Below are 17332 nucleotides of genomic sequence, written 5' to 3'. Positions count from 1 at the left end.
ATATAATGTGTATAATAGCTTTTTATAGCTAGGATCTTTCAGTATTTCATTTTTAATTTCACAAGTGTCTTCTTGCTTTTCTTCATAGGTTCGTTTTCGGTTTCATTTGTCTTTCTGGGAGTTATTCTCTTCATGCTTCTTTTTAACACTCCAATGTAATATTCAACTGGCTTCCATTTCGTTTTAAGTTTTCTATCGAACAGTTTATGATAAAAAGTTGTAGGTGGATGAAGCGATTGCTATGCCAATCGGCATTATCCTGTAAAACAGGCGTAATTGCCTTTTGAGCCTCGTATTGTTGCAGATGTTGGTTTTGGTCATTTTCCTATTTAGTTTCATGTGTGATTATAAATGTATTTAGAGCCGATTTTTGAACAATCTTTCATGCAGGAAAGTTTTGATGATTCGATGAACAAAACTTGCAAATCCAAATCTGGAACCATACTTTGTTGATCATTAGTTTGTGCATTTGTAGCGTAATAATCGCCAAACGCGACATAGTCTTCATCAGATGTTGTAATTTCATCGAGATAATTTGCATTTGCATGTTGATCGATCATTTCGTCAAGTTCATCCGAATCCATTTCCGGAACCATTGATTGCCCATTTTGTTTCATCTTGTCAAACACATTAACAGTGACATAGTCTTCCGAAGTTCGACGAGTGTAACATCCACAAAACCCGTCTTCCCCCATCCTCAAAGCTTCCAGTTAGATAAAATCGCCGCTTGATAATTGACTGATGGTAGCAACAACACTAAGACACAGAATTCTGATATCGGCTAAATGCGAAAAACTAGTTCCAATTTCGTTCCAAAGAAATAGAAAACTTGTTCCAAAATCGAAAAATCTCGATCGGAATTGGCGGAATTCGGAAATTTTCAAATTTTGGTCACCTTAGATATGAAATACACAATAATAAGGGTATTTTACGTGTTTTATTCGGAAAAAATATTGAAATTATTTTTTTGAACTTCAATCGGATTCGGAATCAAATTTATTTAGAGATTCCAATTCCGATCCAAATAATTTCAAAATACTTGGAAGTCGGAATTTCCAAATTCAAATTAAAAAATATTATTCCAAAAAAAAATAAAAAGCAGAATACGAAAATTTCACTCCAATTCCATCCCTAGCATTTTTATAACATAAAAAGAGGCAAAATGTTATCATTTGTTAGACAATTCTTTCTTTCATTTTTCAACATAATTAGACTGACATAATCCTTCACAGTTTACAGGAGGACTCTTACTCTGTTTTTTCCCCTGTTAACATTAACCGACGATCACCCCCAATCGGAATCTACACCCACCACAGAACGCCGCCGCCGCCGCCGCCGCCGCCATGGATGAGGAACTGCTGGAACTGCAGAGGCAATTCGAGTCCGCTCAGCAGGCGAAATCGAGCATTCGTTTGTCCGAGCGAAACGTCGTCGAATTGGTCCAGAAACTCCAGCAACTCCAAATCATAGACTTCGATCTCCTCTACACCACCTCCGGAAAAGAATACATCACTCCGGTAACTGATTCACCTCATCAATTAATTACTTTCAACCCTTGATTTTTGTTTTTTGTCCAAAAACTTATTTAATTTTTCCGCGTGCATGTTCCCAATTTTTGTGTTCGTAGGAGCAATTAAGGAGTGAAATAGTTTCTGAAATTAGTAAGAGAGGGCGGGCATCGTTGATTGATCTGGCGGATACCACAGGGCTGGATTTATACCATGTGGAGAAACAATCACAGCACGTTGTGTCGAATGACTCTTCTCTTATGCTGATCAATGGTGAAATAATTTCAAATTCGTATTGGGACACTGTTTCTGAAGAAATCAATGAACGGCTCCAGGAATGCAGTCAAATTTCTTTGGCTGAGATTGCTGCTCAGCTGCAAGTGGGCTCCGAATTATTAGTCTCCGTTCTAGAACCACGCTTGGGGACCTTGGTAATTTTCTCGTATAAGTTTTACTAATTTTGACTTGTGTTGTGAAAGATGTTTCGATTTTTGTTGTGGATGTTTGTATAGGTGAAAGGTAGGCTTGAAGGTGGCCAATTGTATACACCAGCATATGTTGCGCGTGTGAGTGCAATGGTTCGAGGTGCTGCAAGGGGGATTGCTGTTCCAATGAATTTGTCGGCATGGTGGAGCTCGTTGCAGATTTTGTTGCAAGATATGGATGGTTTCAGTGGTGTGGCAGTTGAGAGTTCCTTTTTCCAATCTTTGTTTAATGGGTTGGTTAAGGGTGGCGAGATTCTTGGCTCCCTTCGTGCCGGAGTACACTGGACGCCTTCTGTATGTGAGACGACTCTTTCTTGTTATAATTTTTATTTTTAAATGATATCCTTAACTCTGAATGTTGATTGTGTTTTACTTACTGATTATGTAATAGGATAACTAGATTGTCCAATTGGTATTCTGCTGCTTGTTGTCATTCTTCTGTTCTTGAATTTATTTCTTGTAATTAAATGGTATTTACATGACATCCTTGTATGTAACATGTATGACATGTCGCCAGTTTGTGTAATATGATCTATGTATTGAAAACACATCTTGCTAATGTTGTGTGCTATGCGGCAGGTCTTTGCTGTGGCTCAAAAAGAGTGTGTGGATTCTTTCTTTTCGCAGGTACAGATCATTTCTTTTTGATTCTCTTTCTTTCTTGACAGGAAGACATTCATATTCGAAAATCTGGTTGGCTTGGGAATAGTTTATCGAGTTATAGCTATTTTGATGTCATTTTTTTTTTCTTTTCTAACTTTGTTCTATATATTGGAATAAGTTTCTGTTCCTCGCTATTTGGTTCTAGCTTTTTATTTCATGACATTGAGAATTCTAACAAGAAACTACTTGCTTGACGGAATGCTAGATGAGTTCTGTTACATCTACTTTAAGGTTTCACAATATATTTGTGATGAATCTGCTCTGGATTAAAATTTGAACTGGTAGAAATAAGTCTCGTTTTAAGATAAATTGGAAAGAGTGTAGAGGAAAAACCTTTAGAGAACCTTGTAATATACTAGAAACAAGTGAGAGGCGGTAGGAAGATATATAAATGATCCATTTTCGGTTTCCTCAGCCTTTAAAGATTCCAACAAAAAATGTGGTGCTTTAAAATCTGTCTTTAACTAAAGTATAAAAGTTGATCACTTGGATAGTTCTCATTTGAAACATTTAAGGAGCCGTTTCCCTTTCTTTGTGATGCAGAATTCCTTCATCAGTTACGATACTCTTCACAAGCTTGGAATTCCACAACCTATTCAATTTTTGCAGGTATCTAATCTATTTGGACTTTCTTCATTTTCTTATTCTCTATGTTTGATTGACTTGAGCAAATTAACTTAATATAACACTTCCCAAATCAAACAGACAAATATAAAAAAGATAAGTTTCTTTTGATGACTATCTAATTTTGGGACGTGAATTATCAACGCAGTCTAGATATCCTGAAGGTAAACCTCTCGTCACTGTCTTCGCTCATGCATCGATGATTGAAATGTTGGACTCTGCTGTGGAGGACGCCGTTGAACGTGGTACCTGGTTAGTTTCAAATGCATATATTATTTTAGTGCTAGCAAATCTTTTTTACATGGCCAGGATTTGAGTCATTTCCTTAAAAAGCGTGAAGTGCCTTGCATAATAACCAAATTTCTCAAGCCCCGAAAGAAAATAAACCAAGCTTGAACAATCAACAATCTGAACATCAGCTGAATTGTCTTACTTACACGATTTTTAACACATCTTGTTAGTTATTAGGAATTCTTAACTAATGTTCTCATATAAGTGGGAGAGTGCATTAAATAACGACTGTAAGATGCCATGGACTATGGTAGAAGCCAAAGTGCAAAAGTAAACCTCAACTATAGTAGTCACTATATTCCATCTGCTTAATAAACTGTAAAAATACATAGATTTCATCTCAACTTCACTAAATACACTCTAATAGACATGTAAATAAAACTTTGCCCTTCTTTACCCTGCATATCTGTTTATTTCTTTTTTTTTTTCATTTTTGGATGCTTGTACATTCAACTCTACTATTAATTACATGCATACTCAAAGAACCTGTTCTTGATATATTAAATGCAGGATAGATTCACTAACAATTTTACCCATATCCTTTGGGTCCCAAGATGCATCTAAGATTCTTTCGCTTTGCCCATCTGTTGAAAAAGCTCTAAAGGTGATTCATTCTTATTCTTACAATATTTGTTTGCTATCATCAGTGATAATTTCTTTGTACTTACCTTATGAACTTGTCCTTTTTCAGTCTGGTAAAGCACATATGCTGGGGGAATCTTACATTTTTAGCGATACTTTTGTGAAGGTAAGTCCTTAAAATCCATTCGAAAATGTCTGACAAGCAGTCCAAGTTTGACTTCCTAAAGAAAAACAAAAAAAATTCATAAGTTTTTTATCTGACAGTTCTGTTTTTATTCTGATATGTTTTACAAAGATTTGTCTGTGAAAAGCCTCATGGACATATGTGGACAGATTTCGTTCATCCTTACATGACTTCTGAATATGTAACAGATTTTTTTAATTCTCCATGTTTTGAAATCAGTCACAATTTTCCTTTGAAGGCTTTGATATCATGTTTCTGGATTTAAGATGCCTAAAATTATTGAATAAAATGGCTGATTTTACCATATGGATTTTATTGAGGAAGCTAGTATTGCAGCCACCGTTCGGGATTTAACCGAGCTTCTGTATTTTATGTTTTTCTTATATGGCAGGGTTTGTTTGATAGTATTGAGAAAGAGCTGGAAAACTTAAATACTACTGGACTGACTGCTACTGGGTCGTCAGACATTCCGCATGTCATCAAAGATTCTAAACAAGGACATGATGATAGCAGCAGTCAAGCAGATATGGATGAATATGATACTCAAAGTGGTACTGGTAAATCGGCTTCAGAGAAAGGATCAAAGAAGAAAAAAGGAAAAGCAACTGCGAGTGCTAAAGCTGGGACTGATGAAAGTGTCCCCGAATTCCAAGAATCTACTGTTACTAAATCTAAGAAAAAGCAGAAAAAGGGGAAAGTTATTCCAAGTGCACAGGTTTCAGATTCAAAGCCAGGTGCTAAAAGAGATACTGATAGAATGGAGACCCCTAGCTTTCTGTCAGAAGAATCGTTGATTCAAAGAATCATGTCATTGATCCCAGATCTTGAGGAGCAAGGTGTGTTATGTCGATTTTCTTCACTGCTTATCCAAATCCTAATTTGAGTCTCATCCAGTTTTGACATGGACTCTTTCTACGTAGGGATGGATGATCCTGAGACTGTTCTTGCACCTCTTGCAACCCATTTGAGACCCATGCTCCTAAACTCGTGGATGGAAAGAAGAAAGGTTGCTTTTACCGATAATGCTCAGAAAATGAGACGGGTGCTTGATAATATTCAACGCAAGCTTGACGAGGTAATGACATATATTCAAGTTTGTTCCTGCAGATCCTTAACATGTAAATGATTTTACTTATATTTGAAAGTGTCTGGGTTGTGGAGGATAATGGTATTACTTCCCATGATACGATGCCACATTTAAGCTTCAAGGTTTTGCCATTTCCTGCCTAATCTTTTTAATGAACCGATGAAATTGTTCCAATATTCCCATGATATGATGCAATGGTAATTGCATCTCCTATTCTTGGTTCATGTTTGATTTCTATCTGATGATTCATCTGAACATAACACACTTTACATACTTCCCTATTAACCGTTACATCTTCTGGGCAGGCTTTATTGAATATTCAACTGTATGAAAAGGCACTTGATTTATTTGAAGATGACCCGTCGACTGCAGTAAGTTCTTTTGTCAACTATAGTTGTAATGTGATACTATTATGAAACATACTTAAATAAGCGGTTTCCTTTTCCATAATAGGCTCTTTTGCACAAACATTTGTTACGAACTGCAGCCACCCCAATAGTGGAACACCTTTTGGTCAACCTGGTAATTGTGCAGATTATTCAATTTTTTTAATCTTTCAACCTTGAAGTGATCGTTATTCGGGGCCTTATTTCTGAGTTGTCTATGCAGGACATGTACAACAAATTGAAGAATGGAATTCAACTCGAGGAACTTCAAAATCCCGAAACTGTATCAATGAGCTCTTCTGATAGAATTGCGTTGGTAAATATTTTAATGTAGATTCTTTTGCAACTACTTTTCCTCATTCATACTTCTTATAGCCATGTTTATTGTTCACAGGCAAAGGGTTTGCCCAGATCTTTATCGCTCAAAGCCGTTGGACTAGTTGAAACTTTGGAGGGGAAGGTTAGTGCAGTCCTTTGGTCTAATCCGTGTGGTACATGTGATCTGCTTGTGATATTAATTTCAGTCTGTCTAACAAAGTCGGGTTATTTTATCTATTATGGCAGCGCATCGAGTTATTCATAAATGCAGTAAGAGAATTGGCCGAAGAAAGGTATAAGTTGAGCATTATGGTCTATGATTTTCATGCTTGGGTACATAAGAATTGGAACTTATTTTCTGTCCACATTTTTCCAGCGGTTTAATGCTAAAAAAACTTGATAAGAAGTTGGAGAGGACTCTTCTGCATTCATATCGAAAGGTATGCCCATACATCTACTCAATCTGTTAGCGAGCCCTGAAGTAATAATTGTTTTCAGAATGGTTAATGTTTATTTGTGTAAACGTGTCATAGTTGTTTGAAATTGGAGGTTTTAGCATCTCGTGATTAATGATCTTTTAGAATCAACAGAGTAAAATTTTCCGCCCACCTGTCATTTATCTTTGTTGATAGTTGTAAACCTATTTTGCACCATTTATGCTTCTTTGGATATGTGGATTGATGTTTTGGAATAATTTCTTCTTATTGGGATTTTCAGGATTTAACATCTCAAGTTTCTGCTGAAACTGATCCTGTCGCCCTTCTGCCAAAAGTTGTTTCTTTACTATATGTCCAGGTGAGCTTTTCTCGGTTTATTATTGAATTATATGTGCTTCAGTTGACTAGAATGGACATCTTTTTTATTTCTCCTGAATTTGTTCACTCTTTACTTGCAGATACATGGAAAAGCTCTTCAAGCTCCTGGCAGGGCTATTTCAGTTGCCATTTCTAAATTAAAGGTGTGAGTTTTATCTTTTATTATCGAAAAAAAAAAATGATATTACGTCTTACTGTTATCTACCTACTGTTTTTCAATTCTCATACAAAATAGAGGATATGGCAGGCTATGTAGTTTGACAGCTGTAGATTCAGGATTTCTTCTCTGGATAAAAAACTACTGAACTTACAGTTTTGCAGATCCATATCTAATATTTGGTTTCGACATTCCATTTTACGACTTTACCCTTTTCCAAATTAGTGGCTTCAATAATTAGATGCTTTCCATCACGAGGGTACTTAGCAAGAAATGAAATCCACTTTAAATTAGCCTTTGGTCTCGAATGAATTTGGAATTTTTTCTTCGAAACCTAATTAACGTAGTACTAATTGCAATTTTGAAATAAAGATGGTGAAACCTTGAAACAACTCTCGCATGGCATTTGCCTTCATTCACATGGAATCATAAACTACAATCACTGTGAAACAAGTCAACAACTGACACCCGTATTTCCATCCTGAAAATTTATGCTTCTAGTATAATAGTACAGATCTGATGCCTCACATTGATTCGATTTACAGGATAAACTAGACGATATAGCATTCAAGACTCTAACAGATTACCAAAGCGCTGCAGTGGGCCTTCTTTCTCTAATATCTGCAGGAACCGGCGACGTGAGTTTAATGCTATGCCTTTCTTTTTTCTTTTTTTTTTTCCCTCGCGATTTTGGTATAACTTAATATGCCTGGTTAATATTAAAAGTCGACTGATGATTTGATTCCTGTAAGCAAATAACATTCTGAGTGTTACGTGTGCTGCATTTTTCTTCAGGAAGAAGATTGTACATCAGACAGAATTTTGAGCAAGAGGGAGCTCCTCGAGGCGTCAATGCCAGCATTGAAGAGTTTGGTTTTAGGCGGAAATTCGCAATTCTGACTTCCTTTAGGTAGACTCTTAACAAGTGAAAATACGGTATACCAGATTATCTTTAATAGCAAAATTAGGATGTTATAAAGAATGTTGTTCTGTACCGTAGTGGGAATGGAGTGACTTCGATAAACGGAATTTCAGAAATTATCGCAACTATTTGGCTCAAAATGCACTAATTGGGTCATGGATTTGCGTTTATTTCCTGATATTTACCCGTATATTCATATTGGTGTGCGCAGAGGAGGAACCAACATAGAAAAATAAGCACTTTATAATTAATAACATCGCTTACATAATATTTTTTTCTCGCTCTTGTAATATACATATTATATATATATATATATATATATATATATATATATATATATATATATATATATATATATATGAAAATTCTTATAGACCCCATCTAATTTCGATCAAATACGATTTGCAGTCCTGGGGTTGTGTATTCTTCATTTCTTCTCATATCAACCATCTTTTTTTTTTTTTTTTACGACGATGTTCACTCTAAAGAACAACCAAAAAAAAAAAATATGGAAAAAGGGAAAATAAAGCTTACAAATATTATACATCCATTAATTTATTTTTGTACATGCACATTGTATCAAGAAAGATGACTCTATAAGAAGAGATGGCATTCCCCACATCCAAACCCGGAAAACTGCATAGGGGGAGCTTTTGTATCGCGGTTCTTTAGATGCTACACCCGATAAAACTACATTCACGTAGTTTACATCAAAGATCTACACATTCTTGATACAGAGCTCAGATCGCGTACATATTCTTGAACTCATCCTCCAAACCCTCGTGATCCGACGGGACGGAACCCGACCCGGACCTCGACCGAGTCGCCTGAGAATTCTTCCTTATAATCCTCTTACTCTTCGACTCTATCCGATGCATCACCACCCAATAACACATAGTCCCTATCGTTGTCGCGAGTATCGTGGTCCCTATTATGGTGACCCCGATGGCGAGCCACCTCTCTTGATTCCCGACAACGACGAACGACAGAGCCAGATACGCGACCGACACGAGCACGCACGCGAGCCACATGAGCTTGTTGATGATTGCCATCATTTGCTTCTTGGCCTTGCTCTCGATCACAACCACCGACGTTTGCACCACCACCACCGCCAGCGAGATGAAGAGGGCGATCGAGTCGAACACGAAGAATATGAGGAAGGGCACCTGTGGGGCGATGTTGGCCTCTCCGAGGGAGAGGCCCGCCGGGATATTCTCCGGGTCGTCCACGTACTGCCCGGGGACGGTGAAGATGGCGGCGAACGCCACCGTGGCGATGAGCACCGCCACCACCGTGGTGGAGTTGATGGCGTTGTTCAAGCCCTCGGCGTGCATCTTGTTGAGGCGCTTGGCGATCCCTTGCACGCGCTTCCTCGTCTGGCGGGTATGCTCCAGTTGGTGGTGGACCTCGTGCTTTATGTCGCTAACGGTTTGTTTGAGTTCTCGGGCCGGGTTCGGGTTTATGGACCGGGCGCTCGGGACCCCGTGCTCTTGGAGTATGGATTTCGTGTCGGAGTGGCCCTGCTTCTCCGCCGTGTCGAGCGCCGTTTCGTTGGACCGGTTAATGGCTCTCGCGTTGGTTTCTGTTTTGCTTAGAAGCATCTTCGCTATCTACGAAAAGTTGGAATAAGAAGAAGTAATTATTTTTCGTTCCGAATTCCATTTTTTTTTTTTTAACGAAAATGGAATACGTACTAGACTTCGATTAACGATTCGATTATTATTTTTTGAAAATCACACTTGTACTATCAATATTATTACGCATTATGTATTATATGTGATTAAAAAACGAGAATTTTTGTATTCCGCCAATTCCGATTAAAAAAGTTCTGATTTTTCCAGTTTTTTTTAACGGAATCAGAATTAGTGTTCACTTTCGAAAAAAATTTGAATTTTTCCAAAGTGCTAATTCTAATCCGATTCGTCTGATTTCCACCTCTAATTGAGCATATGTAAAATTATAACATCAACATGTCTGCATTTCCCATACTAGAAGAAACTACATTTCGAATCTCCTAATCTTCAAGAGGGCCATAAAACATAAAAAAAAACGAAAAAAAAAAAATCGAAATTGCTGGAAAATTACCTGAGGCCTGCCTTTTCGAGCAGCAATGTGTAACGGTGTGTTGCCCTTAGTGTCGATCATATTAATAGTCGACGGATCGGCTCTGACGAGCTCTTCGACCACCTCGATGTTTTGACCCTTAACCGCCATATGAAGAGCCGTTTGTCCCTTTTTATCCGTTCGAGTAGCGATTCTTGGCTCTTTGCACAAAAGGGCCTTAACTACTTCTAAATGACCGTATCTCGCCGCAGAGTGAAGGGCAGTTTTGCCATTACTCCTCGCTATCGTGGCGAGGCTGCTCTCTTGCTCCAAGAAATAGTTCACCACTTCGATCCGCCCTTGAGTTGCCGCCGTGTGCAGCGCCGTCGTGTTAGCCATGTCGACTGTCATCGACAGCTCCGGATGCGACTCCATCAACACCTTCACCACCTCTGTTTTGGAATTCATTTTTCGAAATCCGTAATCCAATCGAAGAAAATCGAGGGTATTTACGTCCGTATAAAAAAAAAAAAAACAATTGGTACCTAAATCGCCTTGTTTGGCGGCAATGTGAAGCGCGTCGAAACCGTTTCTGGCTTTGATTCCGGCAGCCGATAAGTCGTAGTGCTTAATCATCTCCCTCACAACCTCAAAGTAGCCGTACTCGGCAGCAATGTACAACCCCGTTTCTCCGGCCGAATTCTCTTTCGACAAGAGCTCCGTCAGCTCTTGTTCTCCGCTAGCATCGTTTATGATCTCTCGTATCGCTATTATATTTCCAGCTCTCGCGGCTGAATGCAGTGCCGTGTCATCTCGTTTTCCCGTCAGCTGCTTCGTCATCTTCTTCCTCGGCGTCGTCGGCGTTTGTCCTGCCGATGTTGTCTCCATCTTGTTCTCTCTCTTTCTCTCTCTCTCTCTCTCTCTCTCTCTCTCTCTCTCTCTCTCTATCTCTCTCTCTCTCTCTCTCTCTCTCTCTCTCTCTCTCTCTCTCTCTCCCCTTTATTTCAGATGAAGAGAGAGAAAATGACTTTGATCTTCAAAACTTTTCATTTATTGTTCATGAGTCTTTGTTGAACTCTCTGCACAAAAGCAATAACACATAATTCAAATGTTTATCTACAACATTAAATTTGTGATTGCTATAATTTAATTTCATCAATCAAATTACTACAGATTCTAATACATACATACATATATACATAAATATATATATGTATGCATATATATTCAAATGATCATATCAAATGTATATAAATGGAAAAAAAATGAAATCAAAGAGCATGTACCTTAGCTCCGAAGCAAGAGCCAACGAATACGGCATACATTTCAACATCGATACATATGATCGAACAAAAACGATATCGTATTAAACGAAAAAAAGAAATAAAAATAGAATATATATAATTGAATTAAATTAGAAAAAAGAATCAGGGTTGATGCAGTTCTTTTTCATATAGGAACAGAGAAAAGAAGAGGTTAAGATAATGGGGGACATCAAATGCACATGTATGCAACAAAAACCTTTACATACACATCAATATGTTATATATATATATATATTTATTTTTTATATAAATATATAAATAAATAAATAATATATATTATTTTTTTGTTGCTGAATCACAAGCAGGCGTCTGAAATGAAAAGGAAGAAACAGAGGTTAAACAAATAGAAAATGGCCCCCCATTGTTTTTGTAAAGGTGATTATCATGGGGGTGGGGTGGTGGTGATGGAGAAATTCTTAAATAAATAAATAAATATATTTGGAGATAAAATTAAATGTTTATTTAAAGCATATTTGATTAAATATTTCTTTCAGAATTTAGAAAAGAAAAAGGTGATAAATGGAAATACTTATATTTACTGGTGGCAAAAATCAAAATATGAAAGAATAAAGGGAGGTGAGAACAACCAACGGTAATAACGGAACCCCACGCGCTCTGAATGTGGTTCCCTGATTATTTGGTTGGCCTTTGTTTTCATTTTTGAACTCATTTGCTTTTTTTTTTCTTTTTTTTTATTTTTAAATTATAGTGGAAATCATAAACAACACGCGCTTCTTTTGAGAGTGGAGATGCAGCTAAAATCTACAAGTGCTGCATTTAAGTTTCAGTTAGATTTTTTCTTTTTTCTCTTTTAGGGGATGAGAATAGTCGTAGTATGTAGTCCTATAGGTACTCGCACAAAAAGACAAAATCTATCGCCCTAAAGATTTTCTATTATCGACAAGTATTTGATAGAGAAATATAAATTATGGTGATTCAATGGTCCGTTGAAATAGCGGATTTGTGTATAACACCTATAAGGAATCAACTTCCATTGGAGTTGAAATACATTTCGGCTATCAGTACTCGATCTTAGAAGTTAGAACATTGAACCAGCTTATCATTCCTAAAACCAGTTGACCTATACCCATACATGCTTCTTATTTTATTATTTCTAATAGGAAGACTCGTAATATTATTGTTCCACCAGTTGAGTTATGCATCGAACATATGTAAATTGTTTGCTGATTACAAGCTTCAAGGAAAAAATTATGCCAATCTTTGAAAATTGAATAATATTAATTAATGATTTAAAAGAGTAGACAAATTGTTTAAAAGAAAATTCAAATTGGAGACCTATATATCACGTCATGGAAATATCAACTCTAATAAATTTATGAAGCTTGATTTTGTCTTTTCTTTGCATTTTGAAAGTCAACGATTCCTTTTTATCCATACATTCATGCACGATGAACACATCCACAAATATTTCAACTTCAACTAATTGATGATGACATCTCTCAAATGAGGACTCCATATTTGCACTAGACAATAAAATGTTGTGGGGGTGTGTGTGGGTTGGGTAGGGATGGTTGACCACGGCAGGAAGCTAATGTAGGGCCAGGGGGTCCATGGACCCCTCAAATTTTAGTTTTTTTACTACTATATATGCGTTTATAATTCATTGTCTTTATATTGTGCTTCTATAATTTTTTACAATCTAATTTTGTACAAATCTAGTATAGTTTAATCAAAGAAAAATATTAAATGAATCTAACCAATAGGTTAAAGAAGTTCAAATTGTGACTTGAAACTAGGGTTGAGTCGGTTCCTTCGACCCTATACCCGGTGAAAAACACCGGGTGAGTCTTCTGCTGCCACGTGTTCTTTTTTTTATTTTTCTAAAACTCCTAAAGGTGAACCCTAGCGGGAAATCTATTATCAAATACAAAAAAAGAGAAACGTGGCAGCAGAAGACCCACCCGGTATTTTTCACCGGGTGTAGGGTCGAACAAATCGGTTGAGTCCACCATTGGATAAGAGTGGACTCAAACCTATCCTCAATTTAAAAAAAAAAATCCACTATCCACTATATTACATATACATATTTATTAAGTCTATGCAATTTTTATTATTTAGTTCATTCAAAATCCAAAATTAACTGCAAAAAAAAAAAATTGTTAACTTTTTATTTTTTTATCCTCTAATTTTTTTGGAAAAAAAAATCTTAAACCCTTGAAATTTAAGTCCATCCTGTAACAATACCCTAAACTCGCCACTCTTGGCATACGTTATTTTTTATTTACATTTTTTACGTATATATTCGGGCCCTCCGGTGAAATCCTGATTTCATCAACTAGTTGACCAAGTGTGAGGGATGGGCAAAAGAGTTGTTAAGTTGTGTCATATTCTAAGTAATATGGGGGTTGCTATTATCAGTGCGATTTTTTCCAGCTACAGTGCGAAATAATTCATTTGTCAAAAAACACTTTAACCTTTTACAAAATCCTCTCAACCTCCAAATATTTCGACTTTCGTAGATCGTGATTTGTTTTCGTAGAAATCAGTTAAAACCCAACGATTATCAAGATGGCCAACATCGATCCCGTAAATGAGGTAAAAAAATACGTTTTAGTGTGATTTTTTTCGATTTTCAGTCGTTTCGTGTAGAATATCACGAAATTATTCAAGTCATTTCGTGGTGTTTTGCACGAAATGAACACTTTATTCGTGTTTTCCAGTCATTTCGTGTACAATACTACGAAATTATACCTATTATTTCGTGTAAAGTCACACGAAATAACAGTAAAACTGTTTTGTTATTCATTTCGTGCAGTACTACACGAAATGTATACATATATTTCGTGTAATTGTACACGAAATACCTAGTATGGTTATTAATTTTTTTTGTGCAAGTATCTAACCTTTTTTTTGTATTTACGCAGCCATATGACGACAATTTGTATTTTGATCCCTCGGTTTTGGATCAAAATGAATATGAAGATTTCTCTCACTTCTTCCAAGTTGATATTGTGTTCGGCAGTAGGGAAAAATTAATCAACTGGGCGAAAGAAACTGCAGTTAGTCATTGTCACCGTTTGATTTGTCAGTCTAGAAGGGAGAATGCACAGTACATGACGTGTGACAAATACGGACATGGCCGACAAACGAATATCGATATGGAAGATCCTAGAAACACAGGAACAAAAAAATGTGGTTGTCCGTTCAAATTGATTGGCAAAAGGTCAAGGTTTGATGAATTATGGCGGTTGACTGTCAGCGATGGCAGGCATAGTCATCGTCCGGCTTTGTTTCCTCACGGACAAGGTACGACTAGTCGTATAACTCCACAACAGAAAGCAAGAATTAAAGAATTGCGAAATTCTCACGTGAAGCCAATGTTGATCATGGATAGACTGAGGAAAGATGATCCGACGATACAAACCTCTATGAAGCATGTTTACAATGAGTTGGCCAAGATTAAATCTGAGGAAATGGAGGGCATGACTGTTATTCAGTTTATGATGCATAACTTTCAAAAAGGCGAGTATCGATATTGGCATCGCGTCGATAGTGAAACGAGCAACACGATTACAGATATTATGTTTGCATGTCCCGAATCTATTAAGTTATTACGGCTGTTCCCGTATGTTATATTGATGGACTGCACATACAAAACCAATAAGTAAGTAAAAATTACGATTGTTTAAATTACGATTATTGTGTTTTAATGTCTTGTATTGTTTAAATAAGTAAAAACAACATTGTTGTAGGTATGGAATGCCTCTTTTGGAAATAATTGGGATAACTCCAGTTGGGAGGAATTTTACAATTGCTGTTGCATTTATGTCGCATGAAGATGCAGACACCTACGAGTGGACTTTGAATTGTTTGAAAGAGTTGCTAGATGGTGTCGAACCTGATGCGATCTTGACAGACAGAGAGTTGGGTCTTTTGAAAGCACTGCCAAATGTCTTCCCATTTTCGTATCATATGTTGTGTATATTCCATATAAACAGAAATGTTGAGGCAAATGCGACGAAATTTATGGGAGGCAACAAGGACCAAGGTCTAATATTCCGACGTGTGCTGTGGGCTAAGCTGGTGAAATCAGAAACCGAAGAAGAGTATCATTACAATTACAATGAAATTGTTGGACGGTATGCAGGGTATCCTAGGCTGATACAGTATTTGAATGATACGTGGTTGATATACAAGGAGAAGTTTGTTCGAGCCTATACTCGCAATGTGTATCATTTTGGCAACACGAGCACCAACAGGTATTACATGTTTTAGTTATTTAAATGATAAAAGATATTATATAAAAATAATATTTATTTTGTAATTTGATTGTCGTTGTATGCTCTGATTGTTGTTGTAATTGGATAGGGTGGAGAGTGCTCATTCTTCAGCGAATGGTTGATTAAATGCTTCGACCGGAGGTCTGGATAACGTGCAAGGCAAACTTCGGGACCAAGTTTATATCCAAATTAGTGAGCTGAAGTGCGATTTTTCATTATCATCCAAGATAAGGAAGCATACTGCATCATGGCCGTGTTTTCAGGGTTTGATTTGTTATGTTACGCATCTGGCATTAGAGAAATTGGATGAAGAGATGGAGTCCCCGGCGATGCAAGATCCGAGTATTTGCACACACTATCTTTGGAATACTCATGGGCTCCCATGCGCGTGCAAAATTGTGCAGAAAATGGAAGATAATGACACGTTCGTCATTTCAGACTTGCATCCATTCTGGAGTACCATGGCAGTTGAGCCTTCGGAGCTACCTGAGTATCAAGTAAACCGCGAGGAGATTGTGGATAGACAGATTGATGACCTGAATTGCAATTTGAAGAAGATGAATTACACGAGTAAGATAAATGCCGTGGCCTCATTGCGTGGCATCGTTTATCCGTCTACGTCGCATCTGTCCGAGCCATCATTTGTTAAGACCAAAGGACGACCAAAGAATAACTCGACAAAGAGAGACCCTTTTGGATGGCAGTATCATATTGATGAGGAGACAATTAAGTCGTCTTGTGGTTCCAAGAGTCGCCAAACCTCATCTGGTGCAAAGATTCCTAAAGCAAAGGTTGAGAGAAGCACTGATGGAACGCCTCAATCGAAGATGAAAGGTCGTGGTTCTCGTATTCCCACACAAGAATCTGCTGCCCCTACAATACCTGCACATGAAGGAATCGACTTTTATTCTTTCGTGCCCAGATTTATGGTCCGTCTTATTCAAGATTATGTTAACGTGATGGCGGATGGCAACTGTGGGTACCGGTGCGTTGCTCAAGCCGTGTACGGGGATCAAGAAAGATGGCCGCAAGTGAGAGGAGAGTTGCTTATTGAGTTATACGAGCATGCTAGTGTCTACACGGCGATGTTTGGCAGTACCGGATACGTTGAGGTCATACGCAAGTGTGACTGGACCTCAGGGCCTTGTCCACAAGCTTATTGGATGGACATGAGTGAAATGGGATTGGCCATTGCTACCAGATACAGTGCATTAGTTGTACTTTTGACTCAAGTAGGGAGTATGACTTACCTTCCTATGTTTGGCAGTGGTCACTTATCATGTATGATTGTTGTGACATTGCACAACAATCATTTCATGTTTGTTAATTTGGTCGCGAATAGTCCACTACCACCAATCCATCCGGCATGGGTACACCATAGAGCTAAAAACTTGAGGCACTTACTCAAAACGTACAAACCCCGACTACTCTTGTACGAACAATTAAAGTCTGGTCGGTAGTTCAATTTGTAGTTGTATCTGAAATCTAGTTGAATTTGTATTTGTATTTGAAATTTATATCAATTTGTAGTTGTATTTGAATTCTAGTTCAATTTGTATTTGTATTTGAATTTTTAGGTCAATTTGAGTGTCTGAAATAAATTGGTTAATTAAAAAATAAATCAAACGAACAATTAAAGTCTGGTCGGTAGTTCAATTTGTAGTTGTATCTGAAATCTAGTTGAATTTGTATTTGTATTTG

General features: G+C 37.3%; 4 protein-coding genes across 5 annotated transcripts; 3 read left to right on the top strand and 1 right to left on the bottom strand.

The window, feature by feature from the left end:
• The first annotated feature begins 1026 nt into the window (after positions 1-1026).
• On the top strand, positions 1027-8290 carry LOC105949081 (E3 UFM1-protein ligase-like protein). 2 transcript variants are annotated; one of them, XM_012972351.2, is made up of 20 exons: positions 1027-1517; positions 1628-1939; positions 2021-2287; positions 2573-2620; positions 3200-3265; positions 3429-3532; positions 4082-4175; positions 4263-4319; positions 4729-5173; positions 5258-5412; positions 5730-5795; positions 5878-5946; positions 6034-6126; positions 6205-6270; positions 6375-6421; positions 6505-6568; positions 6846-6923; positions 7024-7086; positions 7646-7738; positions 7896-8290. In XM_012972351.2, exons 1-20 carry the CDS (start codon positions 1344-1346, stop codon positions 7998-8000), a joined length of 2466 nt encoding a protein of 821 aa, XP_012827805.2. In that variant the 5' UTR covers positions 1027-1343; the 3' UTR covers positions 8001-8290. The 2 variants fall into 2 exon arrangements, with proteins under 2 accessions (XP_012827805.2, XP_088673295.1); XM_088817169.1 differs by having other exon boundaries at positions 1182-1517; positions 2021-2291.
• Positions 8291-8530: 240 nt separating this feature from the next.
• LOC105949014 (ankyrin repeat-containing protein At5g02620) lies at positions 8531-11494 on the bottom strand. Its single transcript, XM_088817170.1, has 5 exons — positions 11352-11494; positions 11056-11144; positions 10611-10967; positions 10108-10517; positions 8531-9632 (listed from the first exon to the last, which is right to left on the bottom strand). Exons 3-5 carry the CDS (start codon positions 10951-10953, stop codon positions 8763-8765), a joined length of 1623 nt encoding a protein of 540 aa, XP_088673296.1. The 5' UTR covers positions 10954-10967; positions 11056-11144; positions 11352-11494; the 3' UTR covers positions 8531-8762.
• Positions 11495-13759: 2265 nt separating this feature from the next.
• Positions 13760-15713, top strand: LOC105976139 (PKS-NRPS hybrid synthetase cheA-like). The gene is made up of 3 exons (XM_088817164.1): positions 13760-13946; positions 14276-15015; positions 15104-15713. The coding sequence occupies exons 1-3, from the start codon at positions 13920-13922 to the stop codon at positions 15624-15626; spliced, it is 1290 nt and encodes a 429-aa protein (XP_088673290.1). The 5' UTR covers positions 13760-13919; the 3' UTR covers positions 15627-15713.
• A 232-nt stretch (positions 15714-15945) lies between these two features.
• LOC148771323 (uncharacterized) lies at positions 15946-17091 on the top strand. The gene has a single exon (XM_088817592.1). The coding sequence runs from the start codon at positions 15946-15948 to the stop codon at positions 17089-17091; it is 1146 nt and encodes a 381-aa protein (XP_088673718.1).
• Positions 17092-17332: the final 241 nt, after the last annotated feature.

Source organism: Erythranthe guttata, chromosome 4 (assembly GCF_056151865.1).
Source record: "Erythranthe guttata isolate IM_541 chromosome 4, IM_541, whole genome shotgun sequence".
NCBI classification, from domain to species: Eukaryota; Viridiplantae; Streptophyta; class Magnoliopsida; order Lamiales; family Phrymaceae; genus Erythranthe; species Erythranthe guttata.
Note: the sequence above shows the minus strand (reverse complement) of the source record. Positions and strands in the feature narration are given on the sequence as shown.